The following is a 25,203-nucleotide window of genomic DNA, read 5'->3' on the forward strand; positions in this document are numbered from 1 at the left end:
TAACAGGTGTTAATGCAAGTCTTTGAGGTTAGGCCTCCATGTACAAATCGGTCTACCCTGGGATTAGATGTAACAGGTGTGGATAATAGTAGATACCAAACAGTTCTTTGTGGAATAGTTGGGGGGCAGGGTTCAAAGTTAGCTGTTTCTCTCTTTGTTTTTGAAATAGGGTCTTGCTTTGTGGCACAGTCACAGTTCACTGTAGCCTCAATGTCCTAGGCTCAAGCAGTCCTCTCGCCTCAGCTTCCCAAGTGACTGGGACCACAGGCATGCACCACCACCTGGCTGATTTTTAAATTTTTTGTAGATATGAGGTCTCCCTGTGTTGCCCAGGCTGGTCTTAAACTCCTGGGCTCAAGCTATCCTGCTGCCTCAGAACCTGGCCTGTCTTACTCTTTTGAAATGGATCTTATGTCTCCTCTGTAGTCTCCAAAATTACAGTAATTTAAATGTCTTTTTATGAGAATTCTTTACTACTAAAATTTTACTTTAGCAGTAACAGGTGAAATTACAGTGAATATCATCATAAAGATTTAATACATAATAAGGATATTTCCATGTCCCAGGATTTATGATCCTTAGAAACAAGACTGTTGCTTAAATTATCTTTCACTGTAACACTTCCTGTGTTTTGCCACTGCCTGGTGTTCAACCCAGCATTGACACAGCGTTCTTCTCAGCCTGCTTTCTAATCTTTTAAGATATTGGACTCATTCAGTATCCCGTTAAATCTGGACCATGGACCACTGCATGAAAGTCACCTGAAACTTAAAAATTCAGATGTTTTTGTGCTAGAATAGGACCCCCTAGACTCTAGTCTAACAAGTGTCCAGCATGTTTTTCATGCACACTAAAGTTTGAGAGCTAGTGGACTTACCGCAGGTCATTCTCAGAGTCAATCGGGGAATGAATTATCAACATTTTTTCCATGTGTGTTTGCATCTGTTTTAGTCATCCATCTTCACCAAAGCTTAGCAAGGGTGCCTGGTCGTAGGCTATTGCCCCCATTTTAAACATGAGAGACCCAGTTGAGAGAGATTGAGGACAAATAGTAATCAATGTTGGGCCTGAAGTACAAGTTTAAAGGTAAAGGTCTTTTTATATTTTGCCCACTAGACCAGGCTGCCTCTCGTGTCAGTGAACAGTTACCCAATGTTCTTGATTCTCCATTGATCACTTTTAAGCTTCCACTGGTGCTTCTTACTTTGCTTGCACCCTAAGATATGGGTATTTTCATGAGTTGTGTCCCAAACTTTTTACTTTTCACTCTCCCATTGCTTAAGGGGATACTGATGTGCTTCTCTGCTTCTCAGATCTCTGTTCCCCCAAATGTCTTCTGAGGTCTATGACTTTATTCTAAATACTGCTCATTGGTTACTTTCATCTAGAGACTTCCCCACAAAAAATAATTCCCATATTGTCTTCACTAGAACCCAAGAGTTGTTAGTTTCTTTCTCTTCCTCTCCTCCTTGGAGTTCAAGTGAACTCCAGGTCCTAGTGTATCCTGGCCCAAAATTTCTCAGTATTGTCTGAGACTGGGCGCTAATCTAGGTAGTAGTTTATGCAAGAGCCTTCCGATCTCCATGTTCCCTGCCTTATTTCATCCTCTAGATTATTTTTAGGTATCTTTTAAAAGGACAGATCTGATCATTCACTTAATCTAAAATCTTGGAATAAACTCCAAGCCTGTCTATATAACATGGAAAGCCCTTCACTGGGTCTCTCTGACCTACCTCTTTATTCTTGTCAACTTTCTAGTATGATCCCCTCTGTTTCTGTACTCTTCCCACAACTTTCTCAAGTCCTTTTTCTCCCTTCTAATGTTATCCCACTCTTCCAGTATCTCCTCAGTCCTTACCATTTCTTCGTCACCCTTAGGCCTCTTTCCTCCATGCCATGTTGCACTTTTTCTACTTACCTACTCTATGCAGCTGAAATCTCTGCACACACACCTCCCCCTCCTCCAATAAAATAAAATCATATTAGCCACTTCTTTCATAGAACTTTTAAACATTCCTTTATAGGATTTGTAGAGGATTATAGTTGTGCCCTTCTACTTTTTCAGTGACATTGCCTCAAGGTCACATATTGCTCAGTCTTATAGAGCCCTGTAGTGTGTAGTATCTGGCACCATAGCAAAAGCTTGGGTATTACAGTTGAGAATGATATTAAAGATGATTGCAGAGATAAGATCTCCAGATCTTCATACCTTAGGCAAGAAGGCTGAAAACCTTTAAAAGCATATTGTTAGCTATTCTATTGTTGGATGGTGAATTTAAATTATTATTGTCTTTATTGTGCTTAGAGATAGCTTTTTCTAGTACCTAACACCCCACATGATAGGAAGATTGCCCTTTATCCAAATGAAAATTACTTTCTCACAGCGTAAATGTATTATTCTGTCTTGTTCTCACTAGGGAGCAGCTGGTAAGTAACACAGGCCAGTGTTTCTGGGCCCTTTTTATTCTGATGCACTTCTGTTCCAGTTTTTCCACAGCACTGTATGTGAGCCAGAGGGACCTTGTATATAAGGGTGGGTGGTGGCTGAAGTTTGGAATGCAACAAGTATTTTTGCCTGCTGGGGAGGTGGAGGGATTGGTAAGTATCTGAATTTTTTCTATTTGTATAGTTTAAGGGAAGTCAACAGGTAATGGAAGGTGGGGGAGTGAAAAAATTAATAATGAAAGGTTTCAGGAATTATTTTTAAACAGGTCCCATTTGAAGATCTTGTTTGGCTGCAAGGAACAGATGTCCATTCAAGCTAGCATATATGAAAGGGCTTTCTTATAAGGACTCAGGTGGACTGAACTGTCATCTAATCAGGAACTCTGCAGCTAGAAAACCTAGAAACTGTATCTTTCTGACCCCAGGATACACAACTGCTCACTCTACATGTGCCTCCTTTCTACTCTTAACTACCTTATAACTTTGGTTGCAACATGGCCTTTCTTCGGATCCCTTCTCCCTCCCCTCCACATTGAGACATAATTCACATACTATAAAGTTTACCCTTTAAAGTGAGCAATTCAGTGATTTTAGTATATACAAGAGTTGTGTAACCATTTCCACTATTTAATTGCAGAACATTTCATCACCCCAAAAGAAAGCCTGTACCTAAAAGCAACCATTCCCCTCTTCCTCCCCACATCACCCTTCCCCCATCCCCATTCCTAAGCAACCACCAACCTACTTTCTTTTTTCTTTTTTTTTTTTTCCCCTTGGAGACGGAGTCTCAGTCACCCAGGCTGGAGTGCAGTGGCCGGATGTCAGCTCACTGCAAGCTCCGCCTCCCGGGTTCACGCCATTCTCCTGCCTCAGTCTCCCAAGTAGCTGGGACTACGGGCGCCCGCTGCCACGCCCGGCTAATTTTTTTGCATTTTTAGTAGAGACCGGGGTTTCACCGTGTTAGCCAGGATGGTCTCCATCTCCTGACCTCGTGATCCGCCCGCCTCGGCCTCCCAAAGTGCTGGGATTACAGGCGTGAGCCACCGCGCCTCGCCACCAACCTACTTTCTGTCTGTAGATTGCCTGTTCTGGGCATTTCATATAAATGGTAACATATACTATGTGGCCTTTTGTGACTGAGTTCTTTTACTTAGCATAATGTTTTCAAGGTCTTTGTTGTAGCGTGACTCATTATCTTTTGACGACAGTACTTTGCACTTCTCCATTTAACCCATGCTATCTCTAGTTGCAACTAAATTAAATTTAAATAACTTAGTGGCTGTCGTATTGCTCAGTGCAGCTGTAAAGGAGCTTGATTGGCCAGCCGTGTTTTTGTTTTAAGCATAGGTCAAGGGTCTTAAGTTTCTGGCCAGCCAATGGATCAGCTTGCCATTGGGTTAAGACACACCCCCTGGTTTAGTCACTTGGGGCCAGAGGATGGGGAAAAAAGTGGAATAGAACATTTGTGCTGCCCCTGAGATAGGCCTGGGGTGGGGAAATTTTGAGAGGGGAAAGGAAAGGAGAAAGAGAAGAGAGTGTTCAAGAATTTTGAAGAAATACATACTTTGAAAATACGGATCTTTGTTGTTCCTTCGTGTGTCTCTTCCCAATTGTGTCCCTATTGTATTTTCTCATAGTATGTGTCAGCAGAAATCAAGGTAGACGAGATAGCCTCTCGTCCTGAATTTTCATAGTTGCTCATTCTTAATAATGGCAGCAGAAGCAACGGTGAGAGCAACTACCTCCTCAGGTATTATTACTGCTTCTGCTGCCAGTAGTAGAAACATAAAAAGAGAGGGGATAGGTTTCATCCCTTTCCCCTAAAACACTTGCCACTTTCTCATCTTCCTCCTTTTCACATTCTTGCAGGCCGTGATTTGCCTTTCTTATATCCTGTTCCCAGGTCAGGGCTGGCAGTACTGCTCCAGGAAATAGGAGTTTCCGTAGACTGGCCTCTTAGGAATATAGATACCTCTCCAGGGAACTGCTGAATTCACTGGTTCTTGAGTGGAGATGATAAATATATATAACTCTCCATCGAATGGGGAAGTAAAGTACAAATTTGACAATGTATTTAGTGATACATAGAGTTAGTGGCTGATGTGGTGGCTGATGTGTAGCCAGATGGCTTTTTTAATACAATGGTTACTTTTAATCTTAATGACAAGATGCATATTGGAAGTATATGTGGAAGAGGGAGAGTGTTGTTGTTTCTCTTCAGATACAATATCAGAGAAAGTTTGTGACTGCTTATTACATACACATGGGTATACATGCAGTTGTTGCTATACCTGGATAGTGCTTCTCAAGCTGTGGTAAAGGACCATATCTCTTCCCACCCCCATCCCCCACTCCCTTGAAAAATACAGTGAAAATGAAGTAGGGGAAAAAATAAGGTACAAGCTTGTATTTTATATTTATTATTATTAGATTGAACAAATACAAAATTGCTCAGTCTAATTTCTGTAAAAATTTCTGTAAGAGTTAAGTTTGAAGATTGCCGCTGGTCGTTAGGCCATACTTTTGGTTTTTTGTTTGTTTGTTTGTTCGTTTGTTTTTAAGATAGTCTCGCTCTGTTGCCCAAGCTGGAGTGCAGTGGCGAGATCTTGACTCACTGTAGCCTCCACCTCCCAGGTTCAAGCGATTCTCCTGCCTCAGCCTCCCAAGTAGCTGGGAATACAGGTGTGTGCCACCACGCCCAGCTAATGTTTATTTTTTTAAAGTAGAGACGGGGTTTCACCATATTGTTCAGGCTGGTCTCAAACTCCTGACCTCAAGTGAGCCATTGTGCCCAGCCTCTTGGGCCACACTTTGAACAGCACTACTCTACGGGAGTCTTCTGGCTATTGAATTGGTATATAAACAGGGAAGAGGAGGTTCATGGTGTAGGTAGACATGAAAAAATAGAGAAGGATTTGGAGAGCTAAAGAAGAATCTAGAATCTTGAGTCTCTGCTAAACTTTTGGGTAAACTGTAATCTACGTATATTGACTTGTGTTTATGCTTTAGCACTAAACAGGATGCAAAAGTTTAGAATTGGCACACAAACAACAGAGGGAAGGGGCATGCTGAGAGCAGTTGCCTCCAGTATAATACAGATTGATAAAACTGCTTTTCAGAAATAGCCGTCAGCTTCCTTATCAAAACGTTTTCTGGGCACCATTGGGGTTCTTTGTTAACTCTGTCTAGAATAGAAATATAGTGAAAGATTAGCAACATTTTAGTAAAATGCTATTACAACTGGTAATTAAAGTTGTCGGGACAGGTTGTAGGGAGTAACAGCCAGTGTTTCACTAGTCATAGGGCTGCCTTTTTTTTTTCTGGAGACAAGGTCTCACTCTGCCACCCAGGCTAGAGCGCAGTGGCCCCATCTCAGCTCACTGCAACCTCCGCCCCCCAGGTTCAAGCGATTCTCATGCCTTAGCCTCCCAGGTAGCTGGGATTACAGGTGCACGCCACCACACCCAGCTAATTGTTTTGTATTTTTTGGTAGAGACGGAGTTTCACCATGTTGGTCTCAAACTCCTGACCTCAAGTAATCCACCTACCTCGGCCTCCCGCAGTGCTAGGATTACAGGCGTGAGCCACCATGCCCAACCATAGGGCTTTTTTCGTCATGGTAGCTGGTTTCTGTTGCAACATCAGGATTAAGCATTTAAAAGCAGTCACATTATGTTTTTGCCATGACCTGCCACACGTTTTAAATTAATAGATTACAGGAAAACCAGTAAGATGATGCCGTCTAAAACACTGAAAAGAAAATAGGCCAGGTGTGGTAGCTCATGCCTATAACCCCAGCACTTTGGGAAAATGAGGTGGGAGAGTTATTTGAGCGCGGGAGTTTCAGACCAGCCCTTGCAACATAGTGAAACCCTCTCCCTACAGAAAAAGTTAAAAACTAGCCAGGCGTGGTGGCGCACACCCGTAGTTCTGTCTACTGGGATTGCTGAGGTAGGAGTATCGCTTGAGCCTGGGAGGTCGAGGCTGCAGTTAGCTGTGGTCATGCCACTATACTCCAACCTGGGTAACAGAGCGAGACCTTGTCTTTAAAAGAAAATGGCCTACTGATCCTGTGGCAATCAAATAATCATAGGAGATAATAGTTGCTCTTAAATTTGGGTGCTGTTTTTGTGCATAAGCACTCATTTTATCAGAGCTAATTGGTTAAATGGGAACTGTTGAAACTTAAGAAATTTCTCCCTTCGCACATTTGAGTGCTTACTTTGAACCAGAATACTATACCAGGTGTGGTTACAGGAATGAATAGGAAATAAAATAGTTTCTGCCTGCAAGGAGCTGTCAGTGTAATTGGGAAGAGGTGGATACAGCCCGATTATGTTCAAAGTTGTTAAGCATAATTTTAATGCTAAAATTTCCACAACGAAGGTGGAAATTTAGTACTGTTGGAGTCCTAGGATTGTAGCTAATCAGTGAACCTGGAAGAATATGGGGAGCCTTCACAGATGTAGGGTCAGGAATTGGTTTATATGCCATTTGTCTTACAGCTTTTGAATTTAGATAGTGCTAGAGTCATCAAAAGTGATGTGAGAATAACCCCTGTAAGTATTGAATTATAAAAGATTCAAGGCTGGGTGTGGTGGCTCAGGCCTGTAATGCCAGCACTTGGGAGGTCAGGGCAGGTGGATCACTTGAAATCAGAAGTTCAAGACCAGCCTGGCCAACATGGCAAAACTCCAGCTCTACTAAAAATACAAAAATTAACCAGGCATGGTGGCTTATGCCTGTAATCCCAGCTACTCAGGAGGCTGAAGCATGAGAATCACTTGAACCTGGGAGGTGGAGGTTGCAGTGAGCTGAGATTGTGCCACCACACTCCAGCCTGGGCGACAGAGAGAATCTGTCTCAAATAAAAAATAAAGAAATAAGCCGGGCACAGTGGCTCCTGCCTATAATCCCAGCACTTTGGGAGGCCAAGGCAGGCAGATCACCTGAGGTCAGGAGTTTGTGACCAGCCTGGCCAACATGGCAAAACCCCATCTCTACTAAAAATACAAAAATTAGCTGGGTATGGTGGCACGCGCCTGTAATCCCAGCTACTTGGGAGCCAGGCAGGAGAATCACTTGAACCCAGGAGGCAGAGGTTGCAGTGAGCCGAGATGGCACCATTGCACTCCAGCCTGGGCGACAGAGCGAGACTCCATTTCAAAAAAAAAAAAAAGAAAAGAAAAGAAATATGTAGTACTTAAAAGAAGTTGAGCTGCTTTCACAGATTCAGCATTCTTAAGGATCTTCAGACACTATTCAGAAGATAGCAGTGGTGGAAAAATGATTTTTTGTTGTTGTTTAAAGACAGCTGGCACATTGGCTGGGTGCAGTGGTTCACGCCTGTAATCCAGCACTTTGGGAGACCGAGGTGGGCGGATCACCTGAGGTCAGGAGTTCGAGACCAGCCTGACCAACATGGTGAAACCCCATCTCTACTAAAATTACAAAATTAGCCAGGCATGGTGGCACATGCCTTTAATCCAAGCTACTTGGGAGGCTGAGGCAGGAGAATTGCTTGAACCTGGGAGGTGGAGGTTGCAGTGAGCTGAGATCTTGCCATTGCACTCCTGCCTGGCCAATAAGAGCGAAACTCAGTCTCAAAAAAAAAAAACAAAAAAACAAAAAAAACCTAGCATGTTATTTGGGATTGGATATTAGAACCTGGCAATTTTTAATATGATTTTTGGATTAAGCAAATACTAATAGAAAAGCTAATAGTGCTAGTTATTTGGAATTTAAGTTATTAATGGTTTAGATAAATGTTCAGAGTTCAATTTAGAAACAAATAGGAAGAAGGACTTTGAAATAGATGGTATGAGGCCAGGTGCGGTGGCTCACACCTGTAATCCCAGGACTTTGGAAGGCCGAGGCGGGTTTATCACCGGAGGTCAGGAGTTCGAGACCAGCCTGGGCCAACATGGTGAAAGCCCACCTCTACTGAAAATACAAAAATTAGCTGGGCATGGTAGCGGACACTTGTAATCCCAGCCACTTGGGAGGCTGAGGCAGGAGAATTGCTTGAACCCAGGAGGTGGAGATTGCTATGAGCTGAGATCGGGCCATTGCACTCCAGCCTGGGCAACAAGAGTGAAACTCCGTCTCAGAAAAAAAGATAGTATGTTCTGAGTGGAAACATCTATAGTGTAAGAATTCACCTAGGTTGTTTACAGTGGCAAGGTAGGAATGAGGGTATTAAAATAGCTGATTATCCTTCAGGTTCTAAAGGTAATAAAACTGAAATAGGAGAATTACAAGTACAATGTGATAGTACTAGAGAAATTTGGGATCGTTGAAATGGTTTCACTCAGTAAGGGAATCTAACTGGTCTTAGAGTAATAGCAGTAAATTGGATAACTCAAACAAAATCTAGAATGATGGTAACATTGTTTATGTTCATTGCACAATCATCTGGAAATTTAAGAGGCAGAGCTCTGTTTTGGTCGGGAGACCTAACTCAAGAGCATTATGATTATACATGAGTCAGCTGCATTCAAAGGCCAGCATTCTAGTCCTTAGTTTAAGCCTTGGAAATCAAGTGTTTCTGTTCTAACTTCTACTGAAAGGAAACTTCACCTGTCATTGTATACATTGAAGTGTTCTGACTCTTACTTGTAATCAATAGTCCTCTGTTATTTTATGGGCCTTTTTTTAGTGTTTGTTTTGTTACCCATGCTTAAAAGTTATTAAACCTTGATCTTGTTTTGGGAGTTTTACCCTTTAAGTTCCTCCTCTAACATGATAATTCTCATGCTAGATAAGAAATGTACATTGTCAGTTCCCTGGTAACAGCTGGGATGTCCCAATCAGAATGGTGACTTTGGTTTGGCATCTGATGGAATGGGTGGTCATGGTGAGGGAGAACCAAGGAACTCTGGTAAGCTGAATAGAAGAAGTGAAGGAAGTGGATTTTTTTCCCCTGCATTCTCAGAAGTAGTTAAGATCATTAAAGAAAAGAGAATTTCCTCTGGAAGGCAGCATTATTACATAATAGAAGTTTCATTTTATCTCACACAGCTCAAAGAAAATGAACGGCACCCTGGACCACCCAGACCAACCAGATCTTGATGCTATCAAGATGTTTGTGGGCCAGGTTCCAAGGACCTGGTCTGAGAAGGACTTGCGGGAACTCTTCGAACAGTATGGTGCTGTATATGAAATCAACGTCCTAAGGGATAGGAGCCAAAACCCTCCTCAGAGCAAAGGTCAGGGCTTTGGGTTTTGGTTTATCTTATTTTTCCCACTGACTCTCAGAGCAGGTGAGGGCTTTGGGTTTTTGACAGGATACAAAAAATTGGTTTTTTATATGTAATTTCTTTCGTATGCATTCTCTCTGTCATTGCCAGAATACTCCTGTCTGTCTGTCTATCTGTTGGAAAAAATCTGTCGTTTTATAGTAGTAATATCTTGTAATCCAAATATATTTAATGGCTTTAAAAAGTTAAGATGTTAGCATGAGGATAATTTGTAAATTGGATCTTGGGCAGTGCTTTGTGAGGGCTCTAAATTTAAGAGACAGACTCACGTGTCTCATTTGACCTCGGGAACAGAATGACGAAGATAAAATTGAAGTAAACCACATAAAGTTATCTTTAGTGTTTGGGCTAGCATAAGCTGAAAGAGAAAAACTGTCCACATACCCGTAGGTTTCTTGTTAGTATTACAGAGGCCTTGCAGGATGATTTATCAAATAGAAAGGATTTGTTTAGGCAGCTTGTTTGCTGTTGCCACAAAGTGAACAGGAGAAGAAGAAAGGTGGAGCTGCCTCCAGAATTGCCTAGCAGAGTGGAAGTTTCACAGGACTGATGGTAGATAGGTTTTAACTTTGCCCCATATACACACAGACCTGTTCTTATTTTCCATTTTACCAGTTTTCAGGTAGTTCTCTGTGAAAGCTCTCCAACAGTGCAAATGTGAGCAAACATGATTGTCATATTGAAACCAGCTTAATAGCAGAGGATCTAGAAGCAGAGGAATTACTTTCTCTTTTTGGCGTAGTTAACTAAAAATATAAAGTATAATAGTTTCTGAACATGACTGGCAATATAACCTTCAGTAATTTATAATTCTAACTGCTGCAGCATTATTTAAAAAAAAATCTATATTGTATCTCATGAGAATATGGGAGTGTCAGAACGTTTAAGCCCAAGATTTACAAGATATACTTCCTCTCCTCCTACCCTAAATAAAGATTCAAAGCACAAAATCTACAGATCTGAGGCAGCACCATGTGCTTTTAGAAGCTTAATTATATTTGATGAGAACCAAGAGTCCAGAGTCCAGAAAAAGATGTTAAGAGGTGCTTGCTCTTAAGTCATTTTATAATTTAATAAGTGATAATTATGTTTGAGGCATATGGTAGAATCTGGCTACGAAGTAGGGAGTGGTTTATTCTGAGAGAGCAGGGAAAGAAAGAGTTCCTGGTAGACTACAGGCTGCAAAAGTATAGAGCCCCATCTGTCTTCTTGTCTCATATACCACCTGGTGTTCCAAGTAGGGTAGCTTGAGTCAAATGGCACATGACCTTTCTTTATAAGAGAAGTCATCTTTTCCAGAGAAGTTATATGAGCAGCTAAGTAAGACTAAGTGTAACTAGGAGGAGACTAAAACAATAAAGTGTATAGAAAATAATCTTATTCCCCTGCTAGATATTCATATTCATTCCTTTCCACTGCCCTCCCCCTCTCACTAATTTTAATAAACCCAGCCCTCTTTGAAGATCTAATATGTCAGTGGAGGAAGGGTTGCTGTAGGAATTCTCTGCTTTCGAAGTTTTATTTTATGAAATCTTATTTATTGCAGGGTGCTGTTTTGTTACATTTTACACCCGTAAAGCTGCATTAGAAGCTCAGAATGCTCTTCACAACATGAAAGTCCTTCCAGGGGTAAGAAAGCTCCCACTAGTAAATGGAAATGTGGTAACTTTGATATATGGGATATACTTACACATCCCAGGCACAAACTGAAAACCATTTTGGGGAAAAGGTAATTTCCGCAGGAATTGATGGAAAGGAAGACATAAAGGGAGCACTTCAAAGATTACCTGACAGTAGTTCTCTCTCAGCCAAGAGTCTTGTGTATTTGACTTCTTGACTCACCTTTCATTTTCTGGGGAAAGATCATGAAGCAGACATGAATTCAGAGAGAACTCTTTAAAGCTGTAATTCTGGTATTTTAGAGTCTGTATGTATTTCTGAATGCCATTAATATATACAGTGATAATAATCATATTTTTCCTTTTTAGATGCATCACCCTATACAGATGAAACCTGCTGACAGTGAGAAGAACAATGGTAAGCAAATGTATACACTCTTCCCCTTAAGATTTTCTGCCTAGGCCAGGCGCGGTGGCTCACACCTGTAATCCCAGCACTTTGGGAGGCCAAGGCTGGTGGATTGCTTGAGGCTGGAGTTCGAGACCAGCCTGGCCAACATGGTGAAACCCCGTCTCTGCTAAAAATACAAACATTAGCTGGGTATGGTTGTGCATGTCTATAATCCCAGCTTCTCAGGAGGCTGAAGCATGAGAATTCTCTTGAACCCAGGAGGCGGAGGTTGCAGCGAGCCGAGATCATGCCAGTGTATTCCCGCCTGGGCAACAGAGTGAGACTCTGTCTCAAAAAATAATTTTAAAAAAAAGATTTCTGCCTAGTTTATTTGCTTTTCTTAGGATATCTGAATGGAATTGTGCTTTAAGTAATCCGTTGTCTAAGTTGTGTCAGTTTTTTCTTTAAAGTCTGATAAATAGAAAAACAGAGTTGACAGAAATATTATAAGAACATTGTAGAATGAACTGGAGTATACTTGGTCAGTATAATATCTTTTGGACAGGAATGAGGGGCCAAAATGAACAAATTAGGAAGGAGAACTTAATTCTCAGGAAAATAGTCAAGTCTGGGTGACGTAGCTCATGCTTGTAATCCCAGCACTTTGGGAGGCCAAAGAGGGCGAATCACCTGGCCAACATGGTGAAACCCCGTCTCTACTAAAAATGCGAAAATTAGCTGAGTGTGGTGGCGCATGCCTGTAATCCCAGCTACTCAGGAGGCTGAGACAGGAGAATCGCTTGAACCCAGGAGGCGGCGGTTGCAGTACGCTGAGATTATGCCACTGCGCTCCAACCTGGGCCACAGAGCAAGACTGTGTCTCAAAAAAAAGAAAAAAAAGTCAGAAAAGTAGACAGTTACACTCACTGAAAGGTGTGTTCTCTTCCACTTGTCATATCAAGTAAGTGTGAAAACCTCTTCTTTCTTTAGTAGTGTTGCTAGTAAGAGCAAACAATGCTGGCTGGGCACAGTGGCGCACACCTATAATCACAGCACTTTAATAGGCTGAGGCCGGAGGATTGTTTGAGCCCAGGAGTTTGAGACCAACCTTGGTAATAAGAGTGAGATCTCTCTGCAAAAAATTGACTGGGTGTAGTGGTACATACCTGTGGTCCCAGCTATTCAGGAAGCTGAGGTGGGAAGATTGCTTAAATCCAGCAGGTCAAGGCTGCAGTGAGCCATGATCATGCCACTGCACTTCAACCTGGGTGACAGTGAGACTCTTGTCTCAAAAAGAGCAAACAATTACAAGGACTAGGGAAGATGCCAAGTACTTTGCATTTAATAGCAACTGCTACCCTTTGAAGTAAACCTGATTATTCCTATTAGTTAGATGAGGAAACAGGCACAGAATGGTTAAGTAACTTTCACAAGATTACAAAGCTACCGTATTTCATCTAAATGCTTCTAATTACAATTTTAAGATAATGTTGGTTATAAGGAGAGATGTAAAGCCGGGCATGGTGGCTCACGCCTGTAATCCCAGCACTTTGAGAGGCCGAGGCGGGTGGATCACCTGAGATCAAGAGTTCAAGACCAGCCTGACCAATATGGAGAAACCCCGTCTCTACTAAAAATACAAAATTAGCCAGGCATGATGGTGCATGCCTGTAATCCCAGCTACTCAGGAGGCTGAGGCAGGAGAATCGCTTGAACCCGGGAGGCAGAGGTTGCGGTGAGCCGAGATCACGCCATTGCACTCCAGTCTGGACAACAGGAGCAAAACTCTGTCTCAAAAAAAGAAAGAAAAGAAATGTGAAAAATATGAAAAACAAATGTGTGTCTTGGAATCTGTAAAATATGGTATGAAGGCACAGAGCCAGGATTCAAACCCAGGCGGTCTGGCTCCTGAGTCTGTGCCACATTGCCTCTTTTCATAGTAATATTCAAGTCTTTTGTGTTTTACTCTCTTAGCAGTGGAAGACAGGAAGCTGTTTATTGGTATGATTTCCAAGAAGTGCACTGAAAATGACATCCGAGTCATGTTCTCTTCATTTGGACAGATTGAAGAATGCCGGATACTGCGGGGACCTGATGGCCTGAGCCGAGGTAGATACAGTTTTAGCTTTTAAATAATCTTTTGGTTTTTTTATTTTGGTTTGGTTTGGGGTTTTTTTTGGAGACAGGGTCTTGGTCTGTCTCACCCAGGCTGGAGTGCAGTGGTGCCTTCACAACTCATTGCAGCCTGAACCTCCCAGAATCAGCCTCCTGAGTAGCTGGGACCACAGGCATGTATCACGACACCCAGCTAATTTTTAAATTTTTTAGAGAGAGAAGGTTTCCCTGTGTTGCCCAGGCTAGTCTTGAACTCCTGGACTCAAAGGATCCTGTCATCTTGGCCTCCCATAGTGCCGGGATTATAGGTGTGAGCCACTGCACCAGCCTTGGAATCTTTTTAATTGGACCAGTGGAAACTAGCCACAGTGATTCCCTAGCCAACATGGTCCGGTCAAGATAAAGAGGTTGGGCCTGCTGCTTCCTGCTGTGTATCTATGTCCTGTCTTGACTCCTCCTATCAGTTCATTCTTTTTGTCTCCTAGCCCCTCTAAGGAGTCTACATTCTATATTTCATTGTCATGTATTAAAATTTTCTCTTTTGGTGCTTTGCAAGATTCTTGATGCCAAAATGAAAATATTTTCTTCTCCCATTTTCTTTTATTTTCAAGAGGAACTAGAGGATATGATTCCTCCTTTCTCCTGATAGGCATTTTTTTTTTCTGTCAGTGGTTCTCTGTTTTTTCATTATAGCACATATCACCCTGTTGCAACATACTAGCACATGATCCCCTGAAAACAAGGACTGTGTCTGTATTGCTAGCATGATAGTCAGCACATAGTAGGTGCTCAATTAATGTCTGTCAGAGAAATGAATGAATGCATGAGTTACTGACTCTTCTCTTACCAGGTTGTGCATTTGTGACTTTTACAACAAGAGCCATGGCACAGACGGCTATCAAGGCAATGCACCAAGCACAGACCATGGAGGTAGGGAGCAGATAGGTGATGGGGAAAATTTCTCAGCTTGGGAATGCTGGGACAGTTGGCTATTAAAGTCCAGCAGCATGTGCAGCATCTGATTGCCCAGAAAGTTAAACAGCCAACATCTTAAAGTTAAAAACCACTGATTTCTTTAAAATTAACATACTGGAAATGCTCTCCCCACCCCTTTTTTTGAGATGGGGTCTTACTTTGTCACCTGGGCTGGAGTGCAGTGGGAAGATCATGGCTTACTGCAGCCCCAGCCACCCAGGCTCAAGCGATTCCCCCTACCTCTGCCACCCAAGTAGCTCGGACTACAGGTACACACCAACACGCCTGGTTAATTTTTGTATTTTTTTAATAGAGACAGTTTTGCCATGTTGCTTAGGCTGGTCTAAAATTCCTGAGCTCGGCCAGGCGCGGTGGCTCAAGCCTGTAATCCCAGCACTTTGGGAGGCCGAGACGGGCGAATCACAAGGTCAGGAGATCGAGACCATCCTGGCTAACCCGGTGAAACCCCGTCTCTACTAAAAAGTACAAAAAACCAGCCGGGCGAGGTGGCGGGCGCCTGTAGTCCCAGCTAGTCGGGAGGCTGAGGCAGGAGAATGGCATAAACCCGGGAGGCGGAGCTTGTAGTGAGCTGAGATCTGGCCACTGCACTCCAACCTGGGCAACAGAGCGAGACTCCGTCTCAATAAATAAATAAATAAATAAATAAATAAATAAATAAAATTCCTGAGCTCAAGTGATCCGCCCACCTCAGCCTCCCAAAGTGTTGGGATTACAGTCTCTTGTGTCTAGCATGAGGAGAATCATTTGGCAATGAATGAAATTAGAATGTAACCTGCATGCCATCCAAAAGGAAGATTTTTTTCTTTTCCCAGGTGGAGGAATTTGACCCTTTGGTTTTGGTCTTTTCACAGGGTTGCTCGTCACCTATGGTGGTAAAATTTGCTGATACACAGAAGGACAAAGAACAGAAGAGAATGGCCCAGCAGCTCCAGCAGCAGATGCAGCAAATCAGCGCAGCATCTGTGTGGGGAAATCTTGCTGGTCTAAATACTCTTGGACCCCAGTATTTAGCAGTGAGTCTTTGTGGTTTGCTTTCTGCAGACTGTGCAAGCTCCCAGCTGTTTCTTCTTCTGCTGTCCCTAGCTAACAAACACAGTGGCATTTACAACTTTTGGCATATAGAAATTATATGTAAAAATTCAGGTAGTACTATTTCTTTTAGTCCTGTTAGTGTCTCTCTCTCTCTCTCTCTCTCTCTATATATATATATATATATATATGTATGTCTCTGGACATGCATCTCTGGTTATATCTTGAGGCTTTTGCTGCAACTGAAGTAGATTCCTGGTTTCCCATTTTAAAGATTTAGAAACATCTTGTGTCCTTACTTCCATGAAAGAAATTCCTTAGGGAATCTCAGCCACCAGTGTCTTTCTCCATATCTCTTTCTACCAGATGTAGAGGGCATCATTAAAATCCTTATTGAGTCTTTCCTAAAGAGTATGATAAATGTTTCTTTCAGCGGACTTGAGAGATCAAGATTTTTTTTTTTTTTTTTTTTTGCTTTATTTATTGATTTATTTTTTGTAACGGAGTCTCACTCACTCTGTTGCCCAGGGTGGAATGCAGTGGCACAATCTTGGCTTACTGCAACCTCCGCCTCTGGAGTTCAAGTGATTCTCCTGCCTTAGCCTCCCAGGTAGCTGGGACTACAGACGCACACCATCACACCCAGCTAATTTTTATATTTTTAGTAGAGATGGGCTTTCACTGTGTTGGCCAGGCTGGTCTCAAACTCACGACTTCAGGTGATCCACCCTCCTTGGCCTCCCAGAGTGCTGGGATTACAGGTGTGAGCCACTGCGCCTGGGTGAGATCAAGAGATTAACATGAACATTTTTAAATGAGCATTACAGGTGTGTATTCAAGTTTACTACATTGTAAATAGACTTCCTTTATTTTGATCTCCCTGTTGTGGTGAGCCAAAAGAAGGTTGTCTAGTCCAAAAGAAGGTCTGGCCCCAATTTGTGATTTAGATTTACTAGGTCTGCAATATATATGTTACAGGGGATTATTAACGGAAAAGAATTGGAGCCAGCACAAGACACTTAAAACCACCCATCTGTGAGTCAAAGAGGAAAAAGGTCATCTTAGGCTATTACTGGTGAAACCACTAGATTTGTATGGATGATACAAAAATATTCCCATAGAAATAGCTAGTATAGTCATTTATTCCTCATTCTTTCAAGTATTATTCTGTATGGAAACAGACAAAAGGCACTGATTTCTGTCTCCCAGTACTGAATTTTGGTTTAGTTCCAGTGGTTTTCATATTTCTGGTATCTTATAAGAAATCCCAGTTTAGGCTGGGCACTGTGACTTACACCTGTAATCCCAACACTTTAGGAGGCTGAGGCGGGCGGATTGCCTGAGGTTGGGAGTTTGAGACCAGCCTGGCCAGCATGGTGAAACCCTGTCTACACTAAAAATACAAAAAAATTGCGTAGGCGTGGTGGCAGGTGCCTATAATCCCAGCTACTCAGGAAGCTGAGGCAGGAGAATGGCTTGAACCCAGGAGGCAGAGGTTGCAGTGAGCCAAGATTGCACCATTGCACTCTAGCCTGGGCAATAGAGCAAGACTCTGTCTCAAAAAAAAAAAACCCCATTTCATCCTAGCAGGGTGAAGTTTTTTTAAAAAAATATAAAGAGTGTTTATATTTCTTTCTTTTCCTTTTTTTTCTTTTTTCTTTTTTTTGAAGCCTCGCTCTGTTGCCCAGGTTGGAGAACAGTGGTGCAATCTCTGTTCACTGCAACCTCCAACCCCCAAGTAGCTGGGATTACAGTCATAGGCCACCACGCCTGGCAAATTTTTGTAGTTTTAGTAGAGACAGGGTTTTACTATGTGAGCCAGGCTGATCTCAAACTCCTGACCTCAAGTGATTTGCCTACCTCACCCTCCCAGAGTGCTGAGATTACAGGCGTGAACCACTGCGTCCGGTTATATTTCAACAGAATAAATTGTTTCTTAGTGCTGAAAAATTGCTTATACGTTCAGAAAATTCAGAGAGTTTTTAGTCGTCTGCAGAAATGATGATGCTTTGAAAATGGTCTACATGCTATGCATTTGCTTTTCTTAGAGACTTTTGGAGCCCCCTTTTAGGGAAGGTTAACCTTTTTGTTGTCATTGCCATTACCAGCAAGTACATGATGGCGTATGTTGAGAGCTGTGTTCTCTTTGTTTTGGTTAGACATGATTCTCGCCCTAAGAGCTAACCTCATTTGGAGGGAAATGCAGGGACCAAGTACAGTATTCACAGTCTACCAGTTAGGACTGAATACATTGCCCAAGGTGTTTGAGAAGAAAAAGCCTGGGTGCAGTGGCTCATGCCTGTAATCCCAGCATTTTGGGAGGTCGAGGCAGGCGAATCACCTGAGGTTAGGAGTTTGAGAACAGCCTGACCAACATGGTGAAACCCCATCTCTACTAAAAGTACAAAAATTAGCTGGGCGTGGTGCATACCTGTGGTCCCAGCTACTCGGGAGGTGGAGGCAGGAGAATCGCTTGAACCTGGAAGGTGGAGGTTGCAGTGAACTGAGATCACGCCATTGCATTCCAGCCTGGTGACAGAGTGAGACTCTGTCTTTAAAAAAAAAGAAAAAAAAAGTAAACGTGGGTGCTAGTCGACTGTGTGATAGTACATCATCATTAATTATGAGGTTCTTTCTAGACTCTGTGGACTTGAATTAGCGAGGCTCCACTGTCCTGGAGGAGTTGGTTTTAATCTTTTTATCCTTTGAGAAGTGGTGGGAAAAAAGGGTGTGAAGGTGGATTTTTCCCCCCATTCTGTTCCTGGAGGTTTGTAGACCTCCTAAAACTTACCCATGATCTCTAGCCTGGAAGGATTCGCAGTGACAGAGAAACCAGGTCAGATGTTTATAGGAATGGGAAACAGGTTGAATAAAAAGGATCCTGTACAAGAATACCAGTTTTCCATAAGCAATATTAATTGGGTTTAGTTGGAGCAAAAGTTTTCAGCAAGCTGGTTAGATTTGCCAACATACAAAGTAAACTAATGCCATAAACTCAGGGACAGGCCCTCTTACTTTGTCATGGGGCAATCATTGAAGGAGAACGTACTCTGAACCTGGTATAGACTAATCCATTAGTCATTTGATCATCTGCAACAGTGAAAACCAATTTGGAGGGGAGGAAGTAAATAAAGTTGGATAGATGTGTAGCTGTAGTGATTATTAGTCATGTAGTCCATTGTGACCAGTAAAGGGTAACTCCAAGAAATACTAGGAAATGTTTAGATTTGATATTTAAAATAGTTGTGTGAAGTAGAAATTGGGTATCCAGATGGAAACAATCTGCAGAGTGAGATGTGTGGACCTAACTAAGGAGAACTTGGAGAGGGTAACTGGAAATGGCAGTCATTCATTTGCAGACAAAAATCACAGTTGACTGCATAAGTTGCTCAAGTTTAGCTTATTGTCCCCAAGCTTAGTACTTCTGTCCTCTGCTGTGCTGAATTCTACTGCCCAGGGACTTGAGGTCTGCTCAGTACTCAGTGAACATACTATCTAGGCCAGTGCTTTAACTGTGTGTTTTTTGTTTTTTTTTTGTTTTTTTGTCCTGTGCTGTCATAAGCCTCATGTTTCTGTTGTGTTGGCTTGGGTTCTTGTCTTTGACTTTCTTCTCTCTGGGGGCCTCTGCACTCTCGCTTTGCTGTGCTGTAGAGTTATCCCAGATGCAGAACCAGCCCTCACTCTCACTCTTGTTCTGTTTTTTGGTGTAATGTCTAGCTTTATTTGCAGCTCCTTCAGCAGACTGCCTCCTCTGGGAACCTCAACACCCTGAGCAGCCTCCACCCAATGGGAGGTAAGTGTTTCACTGCTGCAGAGGAGCAGCAGCACCCAGGCCAGCAGACCCAGCTAACAACAGTCTTGGGAGTTTGGCATCGTTTCTGTGAAAACATTTTTTTGCTTATTATGTAAACCTGACCTAAGATGAACATCCCAGGACTCAGTTGCCTTGTCTCTATACAGTGGCTCTATTGCTAGTTGATGCCACATTGCTCTCACGTTATCTGGTGCCTCCTAACCTTTTAGGTCACTGTTGGAGAAGAATATGGAAAAGGACTGTTTAGCTCCTATAGACTGAGTCCATTCTGATAAGGGGAAAGAACTGCAAGAACTCTTTATTTCCATTTTAAAGTGACTTTTCCAGTGACTGCAGAAAAGTCAAAGATGGCTTCCATGCAAATGGCCTACCTTGAAGCTTCTAGAACCCAGGCAGTTAGTTTGCCTGTGTATCTTATACTTGTTGTTTCTTAGGTGAATTCCTATTTTGTTGTTGCTATTAACGTACACAGAAAACTTAAATGGAGTGCCTCAACAAACCTGAGCCAGGGGCCACCAGGAGTCGGTGGGGGGTAGGGCATGGGGCAACTTCAAAGCTGCCTGTGCCTACACCCTCTGCATTGGATTTAGGCTAGGTCAAATGTGCATTTGAGAAAGGTGTAGTTTTCAGTGAACTGCATTTTGTTGTTTGGAAATTTTTGATAGTAATTCACTTTGTCTTAGGAAATTATAGTTGGCTATATTTTTGGAAAGTTGCTAGATTGTAATCTATATTGTATTTTAATTCTCATTTACTTTTTCCACTCCCCCCACCTCTCACCCCATCCATCTTTCCGTTGTCTAGTAAATGGTTTGCAGCATCGACAGCAGAGTTTAGATTTCTTCCTCCCCTTTCAACTGTGTTGCCTAGGCTCTACTTGGAAGTCTTTCACTCAGTGATTGTTCCTCTTTCCTCTTTCTGGTGATGAATCTGCTGTTCAAGTGGTGGTGTCTTTATTCTTTGTGTCATTGCTGCTCTCCTGTGTTCTCCCTTGTTTCTTCCTGGGCCTTTTGCATCTGCCACGTTTTCTGCGTGTTCCCCTCTGTTACAGAGAGCGAATCCCCTGTAAAGTGTGAGTGAGGGGCCTGGATGCAGTCCCATTCTGTGCTGTAGGCTGTGGCATTGTTCTCCTGTGCTCCTGGCCCCATGGTAGGCAGTTTTTCTTGGTTTCCTAATTGCCCACACCTTTATTAATGTACATTTGGTGTGGTGTGCTATTGGATTAGCCATCTCTTCTCTGAGGAAATGATTTCAAGTTTCTTAATAAGTGATATCTGAATATTTTTTGGAGCCCTGTAATGTTGTTTGTAAGGCTTATCTAGAACAGTTCCTCTTTGTCAGGAACCAGCCCTCTGCCAGTGTGTGCTTGTCATTGCTGGAATGGATATGAAGCACCCTTATCTGCTGGCTAATCTCTTGCTTTGGATGTTGCAGGGTTGAATGCAATGCAGTTACAGAATTTGGCTGCACTAGCTGCTGCAGCTAGTGCAGCTCAGAACACACCAAGTGGTACCAATGCTCTCACTACATCCAGCAGTCCCCTCAGCGTGCTCACTAGTTCAGGTAAGCGTGAGGATGACCCACTGTGCTGTTATGTGCCTTGGACAGATCCTTTGTTTTTAAAGGCAGAGTCTAGGAAGGGAAAATAGTTAACACCTGTTTCCAGAGAGGTCAGATTATGAGCAACAAATTTTCAAATGTCGTCTTCTGAACTTAAGAGAAATCTTCCTGATTTTTAATATGCTGTGGCCATTATTTGTCTCTGTCCTGGAAGGACAGTTATTAGAATTAGTAACTGAAAACCCCTTTGCAAATAGCATACTTGGATAGTGACACTCTTTCTTGTATTTGGCTCTTGTTGACAAGAGAATGCAAGTGATGGGTTGAATTTTAACTCCTGGATTTCTAATAGCAGGGTCCTCACCTAGCTCTAGCAGCAGTAATTCTGTCAACCCCATAGCCTCACTTGGAGCCTTGCAGACATTAGCTGGAGCAACGGCTGGCCTCAATGTTGGCTCTTTGGCAGGTAAGGGGCAGCCCCTGGCTGTCATCAGACCATTCTTTGTGCAGGTAGCACATCTTAACCCTGGTAGGGGCACCACTGGAATGATTGCAGTGGCCCAGTGAAGTTAAAAATAATCATGGGGGCCAGGCGTGGTGGCTCACGCCTCTAATCCTTGCACTTTGGGAGGCCAAGGTGGGCGGATCACGAGGTCAGGAGATCGAGACCATTCTGGCTAACGTGGTGAAACCCCATCTCCACTAAAGATACAAAAAAATTAGCCGGGCGTGGTGGCAGGCGCCTGTAGTCCCAGCAGGAGGCTGAGGCAGGAGAATGGCGTGAACCTGGGAGGCAGAGATTGCAGTGAGCCAAGATTGCGACACTGCACTCCAGCCTGGGTGACAGAGGGAGACTCTGTCTCAAAAAAAAAAAAAGGGGGGGGGTGGTGGATTTTTTATTCAGACCTGAGTTAAATCCCGCCTCTGTCCCTTAGCTAGCTATAACTTTGGAGCACCTTTCTAAGGACATTTTCTCATCTTTGAAGTGGGAATAATAGAATACGTTGAAGGGTTGTTAAAAATTGGCCGGGCGCGGTGGCTCAAGCCTGTAATCCCAGCACTTTGGGAGGCCGAGACGGGCAGATCATGAGGTCAGGAGATCGAGACCATCCTGGCTAACACGGTGAAACCCCGTCTCTACTAAAAAATACAAAAAACTAGCTGGGCGAAGTGGTGGGTGCCTGTAGTCCCAGCTACTGGGGAGGCTGAGGCAGGAGAATGGCGTGAACCCGAGAGGAGGAGCTTGCAGTGAGCTGAGATCCGGCCACTGCACTCCAGCCTGGGTGACAGAGCAAGACTCCGTCTCAAAAAAAAAAAAATTAGGCCAGGTGTAGTGGCTCATACCTATAGACCCAGCAGTTTGGGAGGCCAGAGCAGGAGAATCACCCTAGGTCACGAGTTCCAGACCAGCCTGAGCAACATAGTGAGAACTCCATCTCTACAAAAATTATCTGGGTGTAGTGGTGCATCCCTGTAGTCCCAGCTACTTGGGAGGCTGAGGCCAGGAGGATTGCTTGAGCCTGGGAGCTTGAGGCCTCAGTGAGCTATGATTGTACCACTGAACTCCAACACAAAGTGAGACTCTGTCTCCAAAAATAATAATAATAATAATAATTGGAACATAAAGTGCTGCTGAGCACATTGCATAGTACAGTGGCTGACACATAGAATGTACTCAGTACCTGTTAGTTGCTCTTTTAATGGTAGGGTTCATCCTCATCTTGTCAGAAATCACATGTACCCCTTTGAGTTCGCAGTCCTGGGACTCTTCTTTTATGGCATTCTAGCTCATTATGAGAAAGTGGCAGAATAGCCAGATAGAATATGGAGCCTGTCATTCCACAGATTGGGTGAAGGTAATGGGGAGCACCACACCCACGTATGGCATTTCTTAATGTCCCCATTAGCAAGGCCTGGCGAATGTCCTGAAATCTAGCCAGTCAGATAGTTTCTTCTCAGGGAGAAACTAAGAGGGAGATAAAGGGAAGAACTTTGGAGTTTTCCCTCTTCTAGATGGCCCTGAGTAGACTTGTCTTTGGCATCAGTTTAGTCTTTCCAGTATATTAATACTTCTCTTCCTCCAACCAAGGAATGGCTGCTTTAAATGGTGGCCTGGGCAGCAGTGGCCTTTCCAATGGCACCGGGAGCACCATGGAGGCCCTCACTCAGGCCTACTCGGGTATCCAGCAATATGCTGCTGCTGCACTCCCCACTCTGTACAACCAGAATCTTCTGACACAGCAGAGTATTGGTGCTGCTGGAAGCCAGAAGGAAGGTGAGTGCAAAGGGAGATCGGGGTCAGGTATGGGGGTATTCCTCCTTCTATACCAGAACTGAAAGGCAGAGCAAAGGCTGAGGGAACCAGTTAGGTCTTCAGACCATTGTTTTTCTTTGATAGTGTCAAATGTAGACTGAGAAACCCTGTGAAATGTGATCTGCTTTTGAAAAGTTTTCTGGATGTGTCTCAGATCAGAACCTCTGTGTGCCCTCTTGGAATGGGGCTCCAGTTTTTAGACGAAGCAACAGACACTGACCTTATCGCGTCTGACACATTTGACAAGAATCTGTTTCTGTTAGGAGGTCTTCTCTACACATTACAAATCTATCAGAGGATCTTCTGTCTGGATGTCTTCTGTCTCAGTGTCCCTTTTAGCTATGTCATTTGGCATTTTCCTCACTTTCTGATCGATGTTTGTCCTGATTGAAGACAAACTGAGGGGTGATGGGACAGTTTGGCCCATGAGTTGATGGAGTGGGAAGTATGTCATTTGACACAAATGGTATTCAATTTAGGAGAAAAAAAAATTAGGAGAAACCGTCTAGCCAGAAAGAGGCCTGAAGGTGACTTACATGAATAGAAAGTCCTGTTGACACCTCTGTGCTCAGATTTGACTGGGTTTTTATAACCAGGAGCTGGTATAAGCACTAATGTAGGAAAAAGATGAGTGTCCTCTTATCACAGCAGAAAGAAGTCCTGGTTCATCTCTCCTCACTTGCTCTGAATCACATATCCCCTAGGGATGTGGTAGTAGGAGAACGTAGCGTGAACCAATATTTTTGTGGAGATAGACAATAAATAAATGAGGGCATGATGTGTTTCAGATGATCCTCTGGAGAATGATAAGCAGGGAAGAGAGATAGGGAGTGTCAGAGGCACTGCATTTTATGCAGAATGCTCAGAGAATGTCTGTCTAAGTTGACATTTAAGCAGAGAACTGAAGGAAGTAGGAAGCAAGCCATGCCTGAATCTAGAGAAAGAAGAGTAACAGGGGCATAGGAAAAGCAAGTACAGAGGCCCTCAGGCAGCAAAGTTCCCTGATATGTTTGACAAAAACAAGGAGGCCAGGGTGGCTGGAGAATGGCTGGACTGCAATTGTAATAAAACTTTTTGGTTAGAAAATCATTGAGTAGGCTGGATGCAGTGGTTCATGCCTGTAATCCCAGCACTTTGAGAGGCCAAGGCGGGCGGATCATGAGATCAGAAGTTCCAGACCAGCCTGACCAACATGATGAAACCCCATCACTACTAAAAATACAAAAATTAGCTGGGCGTGGTGGCGCCTGTCTATAATCCCAGCTACTCAGGAGGCTGAGGCAGGAGAATCACTTGAACCCGGGAGGCGGAGGTTGCAGTGAGCTGAGATCATGCCACTGCACTCCAACCTGGGTGACAGAGCGAGACTTCATCTCGGGAAAAAAAAAAGAAAAGAAAGAAAATCATTGAGTATAAGTAATCAGATGAAGAATGTGTATTCTGCTTTTAAGCTCAGTGTTAATCACGGGTGCATTTTTAAAACTAATTTCTTTTTATTGTCCAATTTACATATGATGAAACTCACTGATTTTGGCATAGAGCTATATGAGTATTGACAAACAGACCCAGTCCTGCAACCATCACCACAGATTAAGAACATTTCCATCACCCCTAGAAATTCCCTTGTGCCCCTTTGTACTCATTCCCTGCTTCTACATCTT

At 43.1% G+C, this 25,203-nt stretch overlaps 1 protein-coding gene across 21 annotated transcripts in view; it reads left to right on the forward strand.

Moving 5' to 3' along the window:
- The window catches only part of CELF1 (CUGBP Elav-like family member 1), a 92,861-nt gene that overhangs the window by 59,234 nt on the left and 8,424 nt on the right, over positions 1 to 25,203 (forward strand). For 11 of the 21 annotated variants that reach the window (XM_009186082.3, XM_009186093.3, XM_009186080.4 and 8 more), the window contains 10 exons: positions 9,466 to 9,653; positions 11,251 to 11,333; positions 11,693 to 11,741; positions 13,689 to 13,823; positions 14,680 to 14,759; positions 15,677 to 15,838; positions 19,572 to 19,647; positions 21,103 to 21,231; positions 21,581 to 21,694; positions 23,318 to 23,503. In XM_009186082.3, the coding sequence (XP_009184346.1) occupies positions 9,466 to 9,653; positions 11,251 to 11,333; positions 11,693 to 11,741; positions 13,689 to 13,823; positions 14,680 to 14,759; positions 15,677 to 15,838; positions 19,572 to 19,647; positions 21,103 to 21,231; positions 21,581 to 21,694; positions 23,318 to 23,503 (1,202 nt within the window). The remainder of the gene's footprint in view (positions 1 to 9,465; positions 9,654 to 11,250; positions 11,334 to 11,692; positions 11,742 to 13,688; positions 13,824 to 14,679; positions 14,760 to 15,676; positions 15,839 to 19,571; positions 19,648 to 21,102; positions 21,232 to 21,580; positions 21,695 to 23,317; positions 23,504 to 25,203) is intronic. The other 10 variants (XM_017948407.3, XM_031653440.1, XM_031653441.1 and 7 more) reach the window with 6 other exon arrangements.

The sequence above is a fragment of the Papio anubis genome, chromosome 12 (genome assembly GCF_008728515.1).
Source record: "Papio anubis isolate 15944 chromosome 12, Panubis1.0, whole genome shotgun sequence".
Lineage (NCBI taxonomy): Eukaryota > Metazoa > Chordata > Mammalia > Primates > Cercopithecidae > Papio > Papio anubis.